Here is a 20021-nt window from a genome sequence, read left to right as displayed (position 1 = left end):
AAGGAAGGAGTCATGGGATCTAATACATGAAAGAGGTGAAGGGAATTCCTGTAATGATAGTGAAGATCCCAGAATGATGGCTGTGAAGCTAAACTAGAGTAACTAGTTCAGATTAGAATGGTTAAATGCTGAGGGCATCAAGAAAAGCATTAAGAGAGAGGAAAGAGAGATCGGTAGATTGTCTAGTGTATTTCAATTACTAAAATTACTTTTATGGCTTTGTTGAGGCTGAATTAGTGAGCTACTGATAACCTAAATAAATCACAAAAAGGCAACTGAAATTACCCTAAGAAAAAAATTACAAATGAAAATTTAATCATAATGTAGAGTAAAATGGGTCACCTGTAAATATTTAAATAATCAATATAAATGGCAATTAATTTAACCCAATGTTTTGATATAAATATATTGGGAAGAAAGGGGAAAGGTAAATTTTTATGAGGGCTATGGTGTTGGGGTTAGAGGGAAGACTATGAGACAGCTAAACCCTCACCCTCTGGGAATTGAAAAATCAAATAAAATGATATGTTATCTGTTAGAAGAAATAGGTGAAGTAGCTGAAAGTGGTTGCCTCTGGTAAGTGGGAACCAAATATGGGGTAAGTAGGGCAGAGGGTGCTTTTCCATGTTAAGTCCTACAGTTCTAGTTTACTTTTTAAGCTATAATAGTTATCCTTTTAAGTAAGAAGGTCAAGAGCAAGCATGTCAAACTCGCAGCCCGTGGACTGCATGCCTCGTTTATTTGGCCCATGTTAGCCTTTGAGCTAGACATACTTGGTCAAGAGATTAGGCTCTTGATGAGAAAGGATGTTTGATTTCAAAACTGGAGACATGGAGATGAAAAATTCCATAGTGTGATCACAACGGCATATGGATGATATGGAGTAGACATAACAATTACCTTCACTGACCTTTAAATTGTAACAGCTGCCTCCCTCCCATCACTGTTCTATGTTGTAACTTGAAGACCACAGTTTTATTTTTCCCCTTATAGATAAGTTGCCCCTTATAAGCAAAGGAAAGTTTTAATTTGAAAATTACTCCTAAGGAAGATTATTATCTTCTTACTGTTTCTAGTCTTAAAGATAGAAAGGTGCATAAACAAAGCTGAAGTCCTTGAAAAAATATTCATGGTGGGGGAAGGATGGCACAGATGTTCCTAAGGCAAATGACTCAGAAGCATTCTATATATAAGCATGATCAAGAAGTCCCTGTATTTAGAATAAGCTTACAGCTATTGCCAAAACATGTGAGTGATACCAGTAAACCATAAGAACAAATTTCCATGACAACAGAAATAATGATCCCAGATCATCATTCCAGAAAGGGAGCCAAGCCCACTCCACACAGAGATGACACATGTTAAGGGCTGGAATCCCTTTTGGACTTTGAGAGCTAACCTTGTCTTTCATGGGTATCATTATTCACTCTCCCATTCGGCATCAACGTGCCTTCTCTTCGCCAAGCATGCCAAATATCACTCCTTCAGTGCCAGGGTTAGAGCTGGTGGTGCTGTATCCCTCTATGAAAAGGAAGCTGCCTCAAATGGAAAATAATGTGCCCATAGAAGAATTTGGACTGTACTAGATGCCTAAAGATCCAGCAAATTTCTTCTCCCTTTGTCAAAATAATTTCCTATGGGCCTTCCTTTACAATTGGAATAATCCAAAGAATGCTTCCAGGAGGTAAACCAACACTTGTCTTAGTGCTGACGACATGCCAGGCACAGTGGTAGTTACTCAAGAGACAAAGACACCACGAGGAGGTCACGTGACAGCCCAGAGGCATCTATACAGGCAGTCCTCGGGTTACGTCAGACTCGATGTCGTTTCATGGTTACGTCACCATCTCCCATTTATTTATATATATAAAAAAGTTCCGTCATTTCGATGTATGTACATATGTGCTTTATGTTTTTTATTATTTATTTACCACAAGTAAAGGTCAGGAATTATCTGTCTTTTAAATTTTTTTTACTGTTTCACTTCATTACTGCTGTGTATGTGCTCCATGTGAGTGACATAAGTGCTTATGTAGGTGGGTTCCAACTTACAGCGAAAATCATGTTACATCGTGCTGTGGGAATGGATCTCTGACATAACCCGAGGACCTACTGTATATATAAAAGCCTAAGCGGCCAGCCGACTGGCCGGGAGCTATGATGCGCACTGACCACCAGGGGGCAGATGCTCAACGCAGGAGCAGAAACCACAGGCATGGAAACATGGAACAGATTGATGAATCTCGGAAGTGGGGAGGGCGGCAAGAGATTAACCAAAGATCTCATATGCATACTAGAGGCCCGGTGCACGGATTTGTGCACCAGTGGGGTCCCTCAGCCTGGCTTGCAGGAATCAGGCCGAAACCGGCTCTCTGACACCCCCAGAGGGGTCCCGGATTGCAAGAGGGTGCAGGCCAGGCCCAGGGACCCCACTGGTGCACGAATCTGTGCACCGGGCCTCTAGTATGGTTAATAAGGAAACACAATAGTGATTTGAGACATGAGCAGAGTCTGTGGGGATTAGCACCTAGGAGACAATGCGGCTAAATTTCTATGGGACCAATAAGTTCTGTAGGGTTTTCACACCCCACAATTGTAACAGATTCCCACAGAGAGGAGCACATTTGCCTTCTGTACAAGGATTCAGGCCATGGCTAACTGACCATCTGTCAGACATGCTGCAGATGGGGATTCCCCCCAAGTGAGAGGTTGGATTAAGTGTTCTTTCAAGTCCCTTTCGAGTCTAAAATCATAATTCCATGAGGTCAGCAAAAGCTACATCAGTAATAGGAAGCTTCAGAGAGGAAGGGAAACTTGGAACTAAGTCCAAAATGATAGCTCGGTTCTAAATAAACAGAAAACAGAGCATAAGATATTTGGTTGCATTCCTTTTCATTACACGTATGTCAGGTCAGTCTGTGAAACAGCTTAATGGGGTCAATAATTAGCACAAACAGTAAGAATTCTACATCTACCTGAAAACTGGGAAGTATTTTACTAGAACTCTGTATTTTACTAGAAAATACTGGGCAGCAAGCTCTTCTGAATCACATGTTTAAGAAAACCATTTTCACAAAACCTTAATACTATTTAACATACTGACGGGCTTGCTGCATTAAGCTCCCAATAACTGCACAAATACGCTAATGAAATAAGAGCACGCCAAAATATCCGGCCTGGATTTGCACTGCTCTTTGATGAGGAACTTAAACAGCCAGCCCTGAAACTGACATAATTTAGCTACGTTTCTCCTCAGCTTAAACAACACTGTGATTTTCCACTTAAAGCAATTATCTTCCCTCTTCTGTCCCCCTTGCTGCCTTATCACCTGTGCTCATTTTCCTTCCTCAGGCATCTTCACTTTATAACACCAAGCAAACACAGCAACCTCAGTTAGCCAAGAACACATTTAAAAGCCCAGAACTGAAATGTCTTTCAAAAGTTCCCCAATCTCCCCAGTACATAGCCTTTGAACAACAAGCAAGTCATTAAATTCATCAAAAAGTCAACTCCGTTGATATTCCAGTACCTCAATACAGTCATGTGCCACATAACAATGTTTGGGTCAACAACTGACCACATAGACCAGAGTGGTCCCCTAAGATTATAATACAACTGAAAAATCCCTGTTGCCTAGTGACGCATTACTCAGGTGTTTGTGGAGATGCTGGTGTAAAGAAGCCTACTGTGCCGCCAGCTGTATAAAAATACAGCACATATAATTATGATCTGTACTATTACCTGATTATGATAATAAACAACTCCGATACTGGTTTACATATTTACTGCAGTATACTTTTTATCATTATTTTAGAATATATTCTAATTATAAAAAAAAGTTTGCTGTAAATCAGTGTGCCAGGTTATACCTCATACATGTCATGTTTCTTGTGTCTCTTAATTACAACATTTTCTCTTGTGCTGGATTTAATCAGAGCAAAGGTGTGCAGTAAGCTATACCATACAGGTGTGTGTGAGGGCATTCTATGATGTTCACACGACAAGGAAATCTAACAACACATTTCTCAGAATGCATCCCCATCACTAAGTAGCACATGATTGTGTATTAAACCAAAGGCTAGGATTCCCACTGAGTGTTCTCAGCTAATCAAAATTGTGTTAAAGGTGGGGGAAAAAAACAGGCTGGTTATTGATGTTCATACACAGGTGATGAAAATTTAGCTAAACATAAAAAAGGGAGTGTGTGCTGGGGAAGATGTGGAGGATGTGTTAATAAGTGGTTTGTGGCAATAGAGGGCCAGTCCAATTGCTTGGAAATAAGAGGCCACTCATGAATGCTGGTTCAATAGAAATGCTCCTTGTTAGTTCCATTATCAGACTCAGTTATTAAGAAACTATTGGCCAAAACCGGTTTGGCTCAGTGGATAGAGCGTCGGCCTGCGGACTGAAAGGTCCCAGGTTCGATTCCGGTCAAGGGCACATAACTTGGTTGCGGGCACATCCCCAGTGGGAGGTGTGCAGGAGGCAGCTGATCGATGTTTCTCTCTCATCGATGTTTCTAACTCTCTATCCCTCTTCCTTCCTCTCTGTAAACAATCAATAAAATATATTTTTTAGAAAAAGAAACTACTGGCCCAATTCCCAATTCACCTCTTTTTCCGAGAGGTTCAGAGTGAGCAAGTGCAAGGTCCTGGTATGGGATGACTTCCAGTCCACAGGCATTACGTTTCCGTAATTATCGGTCAGGGCGTTCCAAATCCTTAAAAAGAAGAAAACTACAGTCAATGGAAGTTAGTATTCTGTATGTCTTTTATTAAATAAATATCCAGTACCACCGTGAAAGAAAAACAAAAAATATCAAAGAAAAAAAAAGGCCCACTGTTTCTCAGAAAAACATCAACAAAGTAGAGCATCCTAAATAAGACTAAATGAAAAACATGTGATTGGCTGACAAGAAGTCCTGAGGGAAGGTGGAGTGAAATGGAAAACGCTCCCAGGCTGATAACTGACACTTTCCATGGTAACATGTGCCAGACACTATTCTAAACAACTTACATATTAACTCACTCACTTCGCAAAAGCAATACTGCCCTGGCCTGTGTGGCTTAGTTGGATGGAGCGTCGCCCCCTGCACCAGAAGGTTGTGGGTTCGATCCCCAGGCAGGGCACATGCAGGAGGCAACCAATCGATGTTTTTCTCTCTCTTTCTCTCTCTGTCAAACCAATATTTTAAAAAGCCAGTATTATGAAGAACCCAGCCTGGTAGTAAATACACTGTGCTTTAATTTTCTACAAGTTTCAAACAATATAGACTATTCCATAGAGTAAATAATCTCTCTAGCAGATCTGTTATCCCTTCTAGGAAAAAGGATTCGGTTGTAATGTTAGATCAGGGTTGAATATCTAATTTGTAATATAATAGACTAAGGTCTAAAACTGATAAAATGAAAGGGGAAAGAAAGGGAGTTCAAATAGAATACACACAGGTGCTACACAGTGCAGTTACCCCACCTCACGCAGCACTTGTGGGAGGCAATAGAGCACTTGACTGATATTCAGGAAAACATAGACTCTGGTCTCCATTTCCTCAAACGAGTCTTTGGCCATGTCCTTTAACGGCTCTGTATTAGCCTCCCTTCTATAAAATGAGAGGCTTGAACAAGAAACACAGACATTCCTTCCAGCTCAATTACTCTAACCAGGCGTCCTCAAACTACGGCCCGCGGGCCACATGCGGCCCACCAAGGACATTTATCCGGCCCGCCGGGTGCCGCTGCCTGTTCTGCTTAGCGGCCGTCTCGTCCTGGGCCCGCAGTGCGCATAGGAATTTGTTCATAGTTTTTTTTTTTTAAACTATAGTCCGGCCCTCCAACGGTCTGAGGGACAGTGAACTGGACCCCTGTTGAAAAAGTTTGAGGACCCCTGCTTTAAATGAGTTGTATTGAGTCCCAAAGCACACTAGATAAGGACAGCAAACTCCAATTTCACGACCAAAATGCAGGTTTCGGTACCAAGGTAATAACCAGCATAATAAAACATGACCTTGTATGAAAAAACATTGACTTTGGAGATATAAATGACATGAAATTTAGTTGAAATTAAACATTACATCTATAAGCTACTTGCCAGCTAGAGGTATGCACATACATGTCTTAAAGAAAAAACACCCTAAAATTTATAATGGGTATCTAACTGTGAATAAGCCATGACATAATTAGGTGGGGGTTCTTTACAAGTGTGTGAGCCATTAGGATACAAAAGCAAGACCCCTAGAGGCCTAGAAATAAGAACACAAGCTTCAAAATAAAGCAGCAACATGCTTGATTTAACGCATTGGGGTTTGGTGCTAAAGAGATGAAGCAATCGGACCACAACTGCCAAAACCATAAAATACCAACATGATGTTTTTGGCTTTGGAACTCACATTAGCCTCATTGAAAATGTAAACCCAAAGGCTCTGGAAAAATGGTCTGTTTATCCAGCAGATCTCCCATATGCTTGGTTCATTCCTATCCCCCTCTCTGTTGGAATCATAATCTCCTCTCCTGCCAACATGCTCAAACTGGAAGCAACCCTCTGGACTGTGAAATTTGCTGGGTTTGAGGCCCACACCTTCCTGGGTACGAGATTTTCAAATACTGAATCACTGAGTATATACCTAACCCTGGTCAGAAACCTCAGTAGGATATTCAATCTAGAAGGTGAAGAAAGTCCAGAGTTTTGGGGGACTGCTTGTTTGCCCCTTCACATACATGAGGCTGTGATAAAAGGACAAGTGGACTGGAATACTCACCTAGCAAAAGTAACTGTGACTGAATTTGATCTGTCCACAAGGGGCAGGACAATCAATAGTCCCCTATCGCCACCAAGGTCAGAACAATTGTAGTTGGAAGGAAGTAGGGCGGGCCCACTGAAGTGCAAGATTTCTAGAATTCTCCAGTTAGGACAGGACTTGCCTTCATCCTTATCGTCAAGTATTACGAGCAGTCATAAACAACGGGCGAGACAGCTCTTTCCAAGGTCAAAGTCCCACCACACGGAATCCTACAAGAGACCCTTCCAGCCCTAACTGGTTTGGCTCAGTGGATGGAGCGTCGGCCTGCGGACCGAAGGGTCCCAGGTTCGGTTCCGGTCAAGGGCATGTACCTTGGTTGTGAGCACATCCCCAGTGGGAGGTGTGCAGAAGGCAGCTGTTCGATATTTCTCTCTCTCTCCCTTCCTCTCTGTAAAAAAATCAATAAAATATATATTTAAAAAAAAAAAAAAAAGGAGACCCTTCCAATGTAAAGCCTTAGCACAGTGGTCGGCAAACTGCGGCTCGCGAGCCACATGCGGCTCTTTGGCCCCTTGAGTGTGGCTCGTCCACAAAATACCACATGTGGGCACACACGTACAGTGCGATTGAAACTTCGTGGCCCATGCGCAGAAGTCGGTTTTCGGCTCTCAAAAGAAATTCAATCGTTGTACTGTTGATATTTGGCTCTGTTGACTAATGAGTTTGCCGACCACTGCCTTAGCAGATAAGTACAATCCCTGTATTTAACCAAAACTAAAACTGGGACTCAGAAAAGTTCAATAACATGCCCGAAGATATTCAAGGCAGTATCTGAGTGAAAGAATTCTCAGCTCTCTGGTGAAAGGAGCATGAAATGGACTCTAACAGCAATGCAAAGCAGATGTATGCGATAGAAAGGGGACAATGAGAGTAACCAGCCCAGTCCCTGGAAAAGAGAGATTCCTCATGCATTCCTAAAGCAAGCCACACACATTGCCAAGATATCATCTACTGAAAACCATTTTCAAGAGTAACAAAAGTTGTTTTTAAGTTTTACATCATCCTAAGATTTAAGCAAAGGCTAAAATACACTACTTTCCAGACAGTACAGGTGAAACAAAAATAAGGAACTTTAACTATCTGTGTACAAACCACTAATCTGTTTTGAGAAGTTACTCTTGATAAACCCAAACTCATAATATAATTTTTAAATCCAGAATATGTCCTGAGTCTAGTGATTCATATATATACATATTATATTACAGATAGACAGGTATACATACACACACACACACTTAATACTATCTCCTTTTTGGGAATAGAATTTCTTAAATGTCATATATTGCCACTGAGTGCATATCTTTGTGTACAACATCTAATCATAAATTCCTCCCTCTACACCTGGGCACTGTACACAGGTAAAATTACGAGATATAGTCTCCAAATACAGCTGGGCGCAAACCACTGCTAAGTCATGCTTACAGGCACCCATTCCCAACCCCCCTCTCAAGCTTCCTACCTTATTCCTGATAATCTGCCTCAAAGAGGAAAGATCATCAAGCTAGAAGCCCCTTTCTAAGCCCATGGAGCTTTATCTCATGAGGATTCTTCCCTAAACTCTATTCTCTCCATCCCACCCATCCACACCCACGTCCTCAGTTATTCACTCCAGTGATTTCACCCTCAGCCTCTCCAGGGGCGCCTCTCCCTGACATTATTACAGTTTGCTGAAGTTTTCTCGCTCTCGCCATTTTTAACCCCCTTTTGGTCCCGTGGTACATAATTGCAATCCTTATTTAAACAAATTATAATTGGGATTCAAAGTGGTTAAAGTGCCCCCAGGAATTCTATCCCTTCCTTCTCCCAGCTCTCATAAGACCCTGTGAATTCCTCATCATTACACTTATATAATTCGGTAATAATTCCTTATTTATGTACTGGTTTTCCCCACCAGAATGGAAGATCCCAGCTATTCATAACCACAGCTCTTCCTTTTTGCTTCTGTGGAAGCCTGCACCATACCTGGGCTGTCAGGTGGACCCAATAAATTGCTGTGGCTTAAATGCTGCTGCAACATTGGTACCTTTGCACGTGATGCACCCTCGAGCTAGAATGCTAAACCTTTCTTCACCTGCCAAGCAAACTCCCACTCCCATCAGGATCCAATTTTCCCATTTCTTTCTCTATCAAGTCTTTCCTGACTCCCCACCACACACACACACACACACACACGCACACTTTTAAATCTCCTAAATTTTCTACATCTACCCATTAGTGCATGTGTCACACTCAGACAAATATCTGTTTACAAATCTAGCTCCCAGCCTCGGTTGTGCCCTGCGTGCGAGGGTTGGTATGCCCAGTGCGAAGCAGCCTCGGCATTTAACGGACTCCGTAACTGCTAGTTGAATGAATGAATGGCTACACCTGTGCCCGAGGAGGTGCTGCCTCTAACGACGGGCTCTACAAGGAGATTCCGCCTAAGCCAAACTGGGCTGGTTTCGAGGCAGGAGGCGGCGGCGGAGGTTTAGGGTGGGGAACGAGGCCGCAGGGGATTTAAATCGCCGGCAAGCAGAGGCCGAGCCCCAGGGAGGGAGGAGGGCGAGCAGGGAGGGGCGGGACTCGAGGCCCAAGGAGACGGAAGGAGGGCGCGGGGCGGGGCCTGCCGCCGGGGTCCCGCCGGGCAGCGGACCCAGGGCCGGCGGACGGGGCGAGGGGCAGGGGAGGCTCCCGCCCGCTCCCGGCCCGGGCCCGCACTCACTCGTCCCCTTGCAGGAGGCTGCACTCGGTGATGGGCCGCACAGCCGCCCTCGGGGGCTCGGCGCCCGGACCCGAGGGGCGGAAACACAGGCTCAGCTTCTCCTCCAAGCTGCGGGCCAGCGCCGGAAAGCCGCCGCCTGCCCCGCCCGGCCCGGCCCCGGCCTCGGGGCCCGCGTTATAGTTCTCCTGGCCCTGGGGGCTGCGGGCCGGCTCCTGGAACTCATAGAAATCCTGCCAGTCGCCGTCCGCCGCCATCGCCGCCCGGTGCGGACGCGCGCCGCCCCGCCCCGTCCTCGGGCCCCGCCCTCGGAACCCCGCCCCGCCCGCGGGCCCCGCCCCTCCAGGCGCGGAAGCTTGGGTCTGTCCTGGGCCGCTTGGCCTGGGGTCTTTGCAGAATCTTCGCGGGATGGACCGTGGGTCCCCATAGAAAGGATAACCTTAACTGCATTAAGTCACTTCGTGTAGTCTCTGTGATTCAGAAATAGCTTCCCTCTTAGCTTCCCTTAGTGATACCTGGCTAAATGAGGCTAAAATAAAGAGCTTCTTTAAACTTGCGACCTAGCGTCAGATTATGCACAAGTGGGTAACCTGCTCCTTTTGTATCTTTCCAACCAGAATAACAGGCCGAGTCAGTTGGAAATGCTTAAGTGATACCGAAATGCATTCCACAAATACCTAAGGTCTCCCACGTGCAAAGCTCGTGCTAGACCCTCTGGAACATGCAAAAATGAATAATTATGTAAGTTAATATTTGCAAAGCACTTAGAACAGTGCCTGACAGTAAGTACCATACCTGTATGTTACATAAGTAATACACAGCTGCTCCTTACAAGAGGTTTACAATGTAGTTGTAGTGATAAGACCAAAGGAAACCATTTATACGAAATAAAAGGTGTGAATGGGACTGGAGAGTTACTAATTAAGGGGCATATAGTTTAAATTTTGCAAGAAGGAAAGAATTATGGAGATGGATGGTTGCACAAAAATATGAATGTACTTAATACCCTGAGTTGTATACTTGAAATGGTTGAGATGGTAATATTATGTCATGTGTATATTGCCATAATAAAAGAAAATGGGGAGAAAAGTAAGTGTGATTATAAGGGAGTGTGATAGAGGCAATATATACCTAGGACTGTTACCTGACAGGATCTGCTGCCTGAAGCACATAGTAGCCAATACTGTGGCACTAGAGAAAAGAATGGAGCTTTATTTGTCAGTTGATTGCAAGAAGACTGGAGGTAAGGCTCAAATCTGTCTGATCCAAGATTTGGGGTGGGGTTTTAACAGGTAGCACTTTAAGGGTTCACAAGAGTTCGTATCCAAGGTTTAAACTCTGGTTCTGGGTCTTGTCAAACAGAATGGTTTGAGCTGGTCTACGGCTAACGGGGTTGACCGGAGTTATATCTTTGGACTGTAGTAATCACATACTTCATTTAGGAAGTGGGAAGTAGCTGAATCATAAAAGATGAATTTATATTTTAAAAAATAAATCTGTAGTTAATAATATAAGATTTCCTCAGTATGCTTTGTCCATGTCTTGGAAACCTATCCTCAAGAATACATGTTAATACCAAAATTTCCTATTTACTATGCCAAAGAATGTTGTCTCTTATTTCAATGATTTGTTCCATATTAAACAAAATACATCTATGACTGAGCCTAAGAAACTGTTGATAATTATTTAAAGGCAACATTGTTCCCTCTCTATTTTCATGAGCAGATGTTGTGCTCTGCTTGGCCAGCAGCTAGAACTAATTACCCGATGGCTAATAGGTTTGGGGTTGACGCGAAAATATTCTAGCTTAGCTGATACTCACCTGTCTGAACATTACTCAAAAGTGATGCTCTAGTCTAAAAGTGTCAAAGATCTATTTTTCTCTATGTATTTACACACACACAGTTAGGAAACGTATCGAAGTGACTCAGACTCTCCTAATTAGGTACACAGCTAAAGCAAAATTGTGGGTTTTTTTCCTTACTGGTATCTCCATTTGTCTGTGCGGTATGTGTTAGTGGAAATGAAAATTACTTACTCTTAGGACTCACATGTAACACTCAAATTTTCCATATGTTTACTAGTACACATAAATTGCTACTGGTTTAGCTTTAGTGGCCTCAGGATTTTATTTTAGTGAAAATTTCCACATAGAATGCTTTTTACTTTTAATTAAATTCAAATTACTTGATATCATCCCAGACACTTTGAATATTCCATTGCAACCCTGGCCAGGTGGCTCAGTTGGTTGGAGCATTGTTCAGCATCCCAAAAGGCTTCAGGTTCAATTCCCTGTCAGGGCACATACCTGAGTTGTAGGTTCGATCCCGGGTGGGGGCATGTACGGGAGGCAACCGATTGATGTTTCTCTCTCAGATTGATGTTTCTCTCTCTCTCTTTCTCTCTCTCTCTCTCTCTCTCTCTCTCTCTCTCTCTCTCTTTCTCTCTCAAGTCAATACAAACATATCCTTGGGTGAGGATTTGTTTTTTTTGTGTTTTTTTTTTAATATATTTTATTGATATTTCACAGAGAGGAAGGGAGAGGGATAGAGAGCTAGAAACATCGATGAGAGAGAAACATCGATCAGCTGCCTCCTGCACACCTTCCACTGAGGATGTGCCCGCAACCAAGGTACATGCCCTTGACCGGAATCGAACCCGGGACCTTTCAGTCCGCAGGCCGACGCTCTATCCACTGAGCCAAACCGGTTTCGGCGAGGATTTGTTTTTTTAATTATGAATACACCATTTCAAAACACAAGATTTAAATCACTTTTCTTAGTCAATTTATTTTTGCACACCTATAGTAATCTGGGCGCTCAACACAATCTATAAAAGTCCTCCAAAGGAAGATGCCTATGAGGAAACTGATTATACTACTTTGTGGGGATAGTGATGAGATTAGCAAGAAACTATGGTGTGAAACAAATTGTTAATTGGTGCTTTTGTAGATTTTAAATAATTACTGTAAACATGAAAGAGTAACAGGAGAAAACAGTTTAAATTGTAGGATGCTTGTCACCAGGTAAATTATAACGTAGCAACATTTCCCTTCAATGCCTTCCACACGCCTCTCCTCCCACATGGCACCCGGAAACTGCAAGTTGCCCCACAGCTTCCAGGACAACCATCGACCACGTCCCCCCAGGCTGTGGCCCCATTTCCGTATGCGCACCCTCTCCTTTAGCTCCTGGTACCTGAGTCGAACTGCTTTTTGAAGAGAATCCAGCTCTCACTTACTATTCCCTAAACCCCTTCACTTAATATTTCCTGTCAGCAACCTTACCTGACTTTCCAGCAGCTCTCCTTCCCATCACCAAAGTCTAGCTTCCTAACATTGCAGCCGATCTGGCAAAGCCACAGGCTTCCTGCCGGCCTGGCCTCACCTGCTTGGGTCAGTCCATCAACACACACTTCAGTATACCTCACACAGCCGGATTCTACTAATTTGTCCTACCAAATCTATTTATTTCAGACCTTTACTTCCCACCAACTCCTAGAGAAGAGATGAAAGAAGGTGTAAACATGTTTGCTCACTCATATATTTAGAAAAGTTAACCTATAGAATTAATTTTCAGCACTTGGTTTAAAATTAGAAAAAGAATATAAATTACTTTTAAAGAGTGCTTCCTAGCCCTTGAGCATTATGTTCATATTAATCATTTAGATGGGAAAAGTTCTCTTGTTTAACAATGTATTTAAATTTTCCACATATATAGTATATCACAGTGACAGTTAAGTAACCAAAAATGGAAAAGTACATTATTCAGCATATAGACCATCTAAGGGTATAAATAATCAGAAAATATTACAACTGCAAAAAAATAAATTAACTACTGAATACAGGACCAGAAAAATATCTGTCGAAGTATCACATACAGTGAATGTGGAAAGCCTTATAAAGCAATAGTAAGACAATGATGAGGCACACGAGTGAAAATTTCTTGAGAAAAGCTAAGCTAATAACTAATTTTATTCAATGATTAGGGCTATACAAAGAGCTGATGAAACAAAAACAAAAAGAATCTAGAAATCCACATGGTGAGTTAAGAATTTAAGGATCGGTGGCTTGCTTGACAAAAAAGAAAGGGCGCTATCTTCCCATTTATCTCATTTCAAAAAAAAATCAAGAAACTAGCATAGTCAGAGATCACAACTTAGCTTGTATTTGTAAAGAATAGTTAATCCTAATTATGCAAGTTTGATGGGGATGAATCTTCATTTTAACGATCAGATCAGGGTCATGATTAGGTGGAACCATCCTGAGCAGAAGCGGTGCCAGGCCACCCAGGGGCGTAGCCAGGTGACCCACGGGCCATGGCCTCACCCTTACAAGGTATCAGAACAGCTGGGAGGGGGAGACACTGCCACACACGGGCCTGGCTGCGTTCTAGGTGTCAAATGCTGGTCTCGGAAAGATGAACAGAAACAACTTTTAGCAGGAGCCACTTACCTAACGTTAGGATAGTTCTAACAATGTAACCTTCAAGGACGCTCTCATGGAAAGCAGCAGTGAACACTCTGAACAGCCTAAATTCCTGCTTTGGCATATTCTTAATTTTCTCATCTGAAATTAAGAGCGTGCAGAATTGAATACACCAAATTTTATCTATTATTTTCTTTTTTGCAGACTTTCAGTGTTCTATGTGCCAAGGCATCTTGGGATGGTGAAACCCTCTATGTTCTCTTTTTTTCTATGATGGTCAGCACTGCATGTCCTTACTATTCATATTATGACGGAACAAAGAACAAATGTGGAAAGTTTTTTCAAGAAACAAGAGGAAGAGGCTGCTCTGAGTGTGAAAAATTGTAGGATAATTTTCTTGCTTCCTTTAGGACTATAAGTACATATTGTATGTACCTTCATTCTGCATTCTTTGTCTCATTATTGACCTAGAGCCTTCAGGTCTAATAAGGCCTGAAAACTAATCTATAGTTTACAGAAAGCAGTTCGGTGGTACCCGGCGCATGTGAAGGTTTGGGGTAGTAGAGTTAACTGTGGAAGGAGACGAGGGAAACTTCTGGAGGCCTGTAATAGAAATACTCTATAACTTGATTATGACAGTGACTATGTAGGTGTATACATTTATCAAACGATAAGCTTAAAACAAGTGCATTTTATTGCATGTAAATTATAACTCAATTATTTTTCAAAAGGTGTGGCTATAGAACCAAAAAATGGAAACAACCCATATGTCCATCAACAGATAAGCAAAATGTGCCATATGCATACATGGAATATTATTCTACCTTAAAAGGGAGTGAAATTCTGACAGATGCTACTATATAGATGAACCTTGAAGACATTATGCTAAGTGAAACCAGACACAAAGGGACAAGTACTGTGTAATTCCAGTTATTTGAGGTACCTGAGTAGTCAAAATCATGGCGATGGAAAGTAGAATGGTGATTGCCAAGGGCTGGGGGGGAAGGACATGGGGAGTGTTTCATGGGTACTGAGTTTCTGTTTGGGAGGTGGGTGCTGGTTGCACATAATGTGAATGTATTTAATGCCCCAGTACACTTGAAAATTGTTAAAACGGTAACTTTCAAGTGATGTATATTTAGCCACAATTCTTCCAAACAGGTGTGACTTTAATGAATCACTTATTAGAATGGACCTATAGAGATGTGCCCTGCTTATTTAACATTTGGATCTCCTTAAAAGTGGATTCAAATCAGACATTTAAAATTAGTTCATGTGCTATGCATAGTAATTGTTGATGAATTATTAACTTGTTAATTATCTCTCCTATTTTACTGTATCTTATACTGCAATTATACAAATTAACTTCACTAGAGAGTAATAAAAGATTTAATATAATAGCCTGTTACCATTTGAAGAGTTGAGTTTGAAGGTCTAATTCCGAGGAGAAGAAATTCAGTGGAGATGGGAAATCTCTGACCCACACAGGGACAAAAAATGAAGAAAAGAAATAAAGGAAAACAGTAAGACCACTTCCCATTGAATTGGGGGAGGAATGAGTGGAAAAATAAGAAAGCTCTACAGAGCACAGGATAAGCTGTCAGAAGGGAGATTGAAAGGGCGCATTCAGGAGACGAGGTGGCATAAATAGAGGCTCCACGAGGTTCACAGAAAGAAAGAGATGCAGGCAGTTCAGAGGAGTTTGTAACTGAACAGAAGCCAGGAGTCTTGAATCACATTTGGATGAGATAAATGGACTCTGTAAGTGATGGTACTTTTTGTCTGATCCAGGTTGCACAGTTAATATTCATCATATGCATTGCGTTCTATTTTCTGATATGCCTATTGTATAAAGTTCTCATAAGGGTATTTGTCCCCAATTTTCTATAGACTCAAGAGTATTAGGACAGAAGAACCATACCATTCAGCAATATTCCACAAAATCAGACAGACTCACCCAAATTTGCACTGATGAGGGTGTTACAAGAATGAATGTTAAAACTGAAGAGTCCCGCCAAAACCGGTTTGGCTCAGTGGATAGAGCGTCGGCCTGCGGACTGAAGGGTCCCGGGTTCGATTCCGGTCGAGGGCATGTACCTTGGTTGCGGGCACGTCTCCGGTGGGGGGTGTGCAGGAGGCAGCTGATCGATGTTTCTCTCTCATCGATGTTTCTAACTCTCTATCCCTTTCCCTTCCTCTCTGTAAAAAATCAATAAAATATATTTTTTTTAAAAAATAAAAAAATAAAAAGTGAGCATTGCTTTTTAAAAAAAAAAAAAACTGAAGAGTCCTACTCCTTGGAATTTATTTTTTCAGGTCTTTGATTTTCATTTGTTTTCTCCCTCCAGAGTTGTTAAAATTTCTTCTGCTGTTTTTAAAGAAGGAACATTTCATTGTGAATGGGGTTAAGATGGGGCAAGACTTAGGAATGGGGATGTCTGTTCTACCCGTATTGTAATGTTTTAAAACTGTAAGTTTAACAAGGTTTTTCCCTTTTTTTTATTAATGTCTTGACATCAGAAGAGCTGCACCAATATTGCTGCATCAAAATAGCCTCATCAAAATGTTGTGGACTTAAATAAATAAACCACAAGTCAGATCCGGGTTGGATCTACAAAAGCAAAAACAATGTGGTCTATTAAGATAATTGTCTACATAATTTAAGCAAACACACAGAATTGCTCAATTTCCTGATTGATTTGACCAGGGTAAACCCAAAGGTAAGTTAATTGTTTTTAATCTGATGTTAGAGGGCTAAACTGTGTGCCTTGGGAATTGTTTGTTGTTGGTTTTTTTTTTGTTTTGTTTAGTTTTTTTTTTAAGAAATGTTATTTTTATTCCAGGTTGTAGAGAGAAAGTAACCTTGTAACTCTGAAGGACTGATTTGCCCTTTGAAAGACTGGATTGGCGTGTACCCTGAGTGTCCCAAAAAATGTTAGCAGGGTCGACCTCAACCTAGAACAGTGGTTCTCAACCTTTCTAATGCCGCGACCCTTTAATACAGTTCCTCATGTTGTGGTGACCCCCAACCATAAAATTATTTTCGTTGCTACTTCCTAACTGTAATTTTGCTACTGTTATGCATCGTAATGTAAATATCTGTGTCACGACCCACAGGTTGAGAACCGCTGCTGTAGAGCCTAAGACCATCGGAAAACACAGATATTTATATTACGATTCATAACAGTAGCAAAATTACAGCTAGGAAGTAGCAACGAAAATAATTTTATGGTTTGGGGTCACCACAACATGAGGAACTGTATTAAAGGGTCGCGGCATTAGAAAGGTAGAGAACCACTGACCTAGAAGGAGGAAAGGATGCAGAGCAAGAGGGAACGTGATGGAGGCAGAGAGAAAGAACAAGCCAACCCCTCCCCTGTCTGGTTCCCAGGTCAGCCCGGGCAGGGAGGGGAGACGTTCTGACATGACTATATGATGAAAGTTGTTATTCGCATTGAGTCAGACTTCTTTATACCTCAAAATGAGACTTTTCTGATTTCTGAAAGTGAGTGAAAAGCCATCAAGTCTGACCAAGATGCCAGCCAGTGTGGTGAGGAGGAACTGGGAAGAGCATGTTTAAAGGCTGAGATGGGAGGGGAAAGGGAGCCTTTTCCTCATTGTGCTCAACCAAGTTCAACCCATTCAATAGTTCAGTGCCATGATCCTCACCTAGGACAGCCAGGCCAGCCTCTGTTCTCATCTCTCCTAGCTGGTTCCCACTCCCTGCCACCCTCACACAAGGCCCCCCGCCCCCATTTTCTTTCAACAACAATAAACACATCCCAATAAATGTCAAGTCATGCAACTGTTAATGCTATTCCAATACAATAAAACTCAACGGATACCATCTGGCAACCCTATGGTCGTAATTAATCCACATCTAAAGCACCAAATAAAGGCAATACCAAGCAGAAATAGGTACTGAAGGGTGGAAGCACCGATGAGGATCATCTAAACGAAAAGCCCTCCAAAGCGGCAGTCAGGAGGCAATGCAGTTGCTCAAGTGGGTCCCAGATCAAGAGAAAACCCACCAAATCTCGGTTCGTGGCGGCTCCGGGGTCTCCAACATTTTTCCCAGTGGTGGTTCTATCAGGGGTCCTCAAACTTTTTAAACGGGGCCAGTTCACTGTCCCTCAGACCGTTGGAGGGCCGGACTATAGTTTTAAAAAAAAACTATGAACAAATTCCTATGCGCACTGCGGGCCCGGGATGAGTCGGCTGCTAAGCAGGACAGGCAGCGGCACCCGGCGGGCCGGATAAATGTCCTCGGCGGGCCGCATGTGGGCCGTGGGCCGTAGTTTGAGGATGCCTGTACCTTGCACAGCAAGGCACAAGAGCCTGAGGTTCTTGCTTGTGTGAAATGGCTGAGTGCAAACTGGTGGTGTTTGGAGCAGGAGGTGTTGGGAAAAGCGTGCTGACAATCCCACCAATCCAGAACCACTTTGTAGATTAATATGATCCCACCATAGAGGATTCTTGCCAAAACAGTTGGTGATAGATGGTGAAGCCTGTCTGTGGACATGCAGCTGGACAAGAGGAGTACGGTGTCATGAAGACCAGTACATGAGAACAGGTGAAGGCTTCCTCTGTGTATTTTCCATCAGCAACAGCAAGTCATCTGCAGATATTGACCTCCACAGGGAACAGAGTAAGCAAGCAAAGGATGCAGGTGACGCACCTACGGTGCTAGAGGAAACAAGTGTGGTGTGCCAACAAGGTAGGTGGACACAAAACAAGCCCATGTACTCCCCAAGAGTTATGGGGTTCCATTCACTGGAACCTCAGCCAGGACCCGACACGATGCTGGAGATGCCTTCTAGAGCCTGGGAAGAGAAATATGGCAGTGCCAGTGAAAAAACCCCAGAGCAGTGACGATGGGTGCGGGTTTGCATGGCGTTGCCTTGTGTGGTGATGTAACAAGGTGCTTTTGAAGTTCTGGCATCAGGGAAGAGTCCTGGTCAAGTTGCACTGACACCTGGTCCTGAGGTCCCTGGAGAAGTGTCTCTGCGTCATCTTCAAACCACAAAGCAGCCCCTGCTGCTTCCCCAGCTCTCGGTGCATCAGGACCACGTTCTCTGTGTGAGATGTTCTCAGAATCACTGCCTCCTCACTTGGGTGTCTGACTAGAGAAATGAACCTCTTGTTACTCCCCAGCATTCTTCCTCCGTGGGTTCTCCCCCAACACACCCCACACTCCCCTCCACTACAGGTTTTTTGTCTGAAACGCAATTCGTGCTCTGAAACAGAGAACCAAACAGTAGACATGAAATCCTCTAGGAAACAATGTCTTGAGCTCTAAAGTAGCAACTGCTGGTGATTTCTTTTTTCTTTTTACTGTTGAACTTGGAACTATGTTGGTTTTTGGACAAATGTCATAAATTACTGTTTTGCTGAGTCTTAAAAACAACAACACCAAATCGCTGGTCCCATCATAAAAGAATGATGGATGGAGGATATCAACTACTGGAAGTCACAGGAGACTGGAGACACCAGTTCTGCGGGTTAAAGGAAGTTTGAGAGAAAGGGCAGTTCAGGTGAAGGTGACAGTCACCTTTTGCTGTGAGGTGCTGTGATCTGGGTCACCACATGCATCCAGCATTCCTACCTCAAAGTTTAGGGGTTTGGTATTTGACAAATAAGGACCATTTCTCCTTTGCTGAATACTTAGTTTGATGCTAATATATCATAATTTTTATTTGTCAAAAAACATTTTTTAATTATTCATTTTTTTCTCCTTTGTCATTCAAGTTTGCTTTGTCACAGCTTGTGAACACATTCATGGAAAATGTCGACAGAAAGGGGGGAAAATAGGTCAAAGATTCTAGAGCCTCTCATTCCTGATGAAATTTCATCCCTTCGTTCAATGATAACTTTCACTAATGGGATAAAAACAGCCAAAATTTAAGAAGCAGCCGAGTCCATTTCCTCTGTCCTCAGCAGCTGAGAAATGTTTTAGGCTACAGAGAACTGAAAATCTCTCTCCAGTTCTCCCAGTAAAGTGCACAGAGAAACAACAGCCCCTGGAAAGACCCTTGTATCCAAACAAAGGTGCGACTGTGATAAGCCTCTGTTATTATGGGCAGTGTCCTACCTATGAGTGA

General features: G+C 42.7%; 1 protein-coding gene across 2 annotated transcripts in view; it reads right to left on the bottom strand.

Annotated features, from left to right (window-relative positions):
- FEZ2 (fasciculation and elongation protein zeta 2) overlaps positions 1 to 9785 on the bottom strand; it is a 36872-nt gene extending 27087 nt beyond the window's left edge. For both annotated transcript variants that reach the window (XM_080686664.1, XM_080686665.1), the window contains exons 1-2: positions 9498 to 9785; positions 4612 to 4720 (exon numbers count right to left, since the gene is read on the bottom strand). In XM_080686664.1, the coding sequence (XP_080542790.1) occupies positions 4612 to 4720; positions 9498 to 9751 (363 nt within the window). In that variant the 5' untranslated portion in view covers positions 9752 to 9785. The remainder of the gene's footprint in view (positions 1 to 4611; positions 4721 to 9497) is intronic.
- Between the last annotated feature and the right edge of the window lie 10236 nt (positions 9786 to 20021).

Source organism: Plecotus auritus (assembly GCF_963455305.1).
Source record: "Plecotus auritus genome assembly, chromosome: 8".
NCBI lineage: Eukaryota > Metazoa > Chordata > Mammalia > Chiroptera > Vespertilionidae > Plecotus > Plecotus auritus.
The sequence above is the reverse complement of the archived record's forward strand: the minus strand, read 5'-3'. Positions and strand labels throughout refer to the sequence as shown.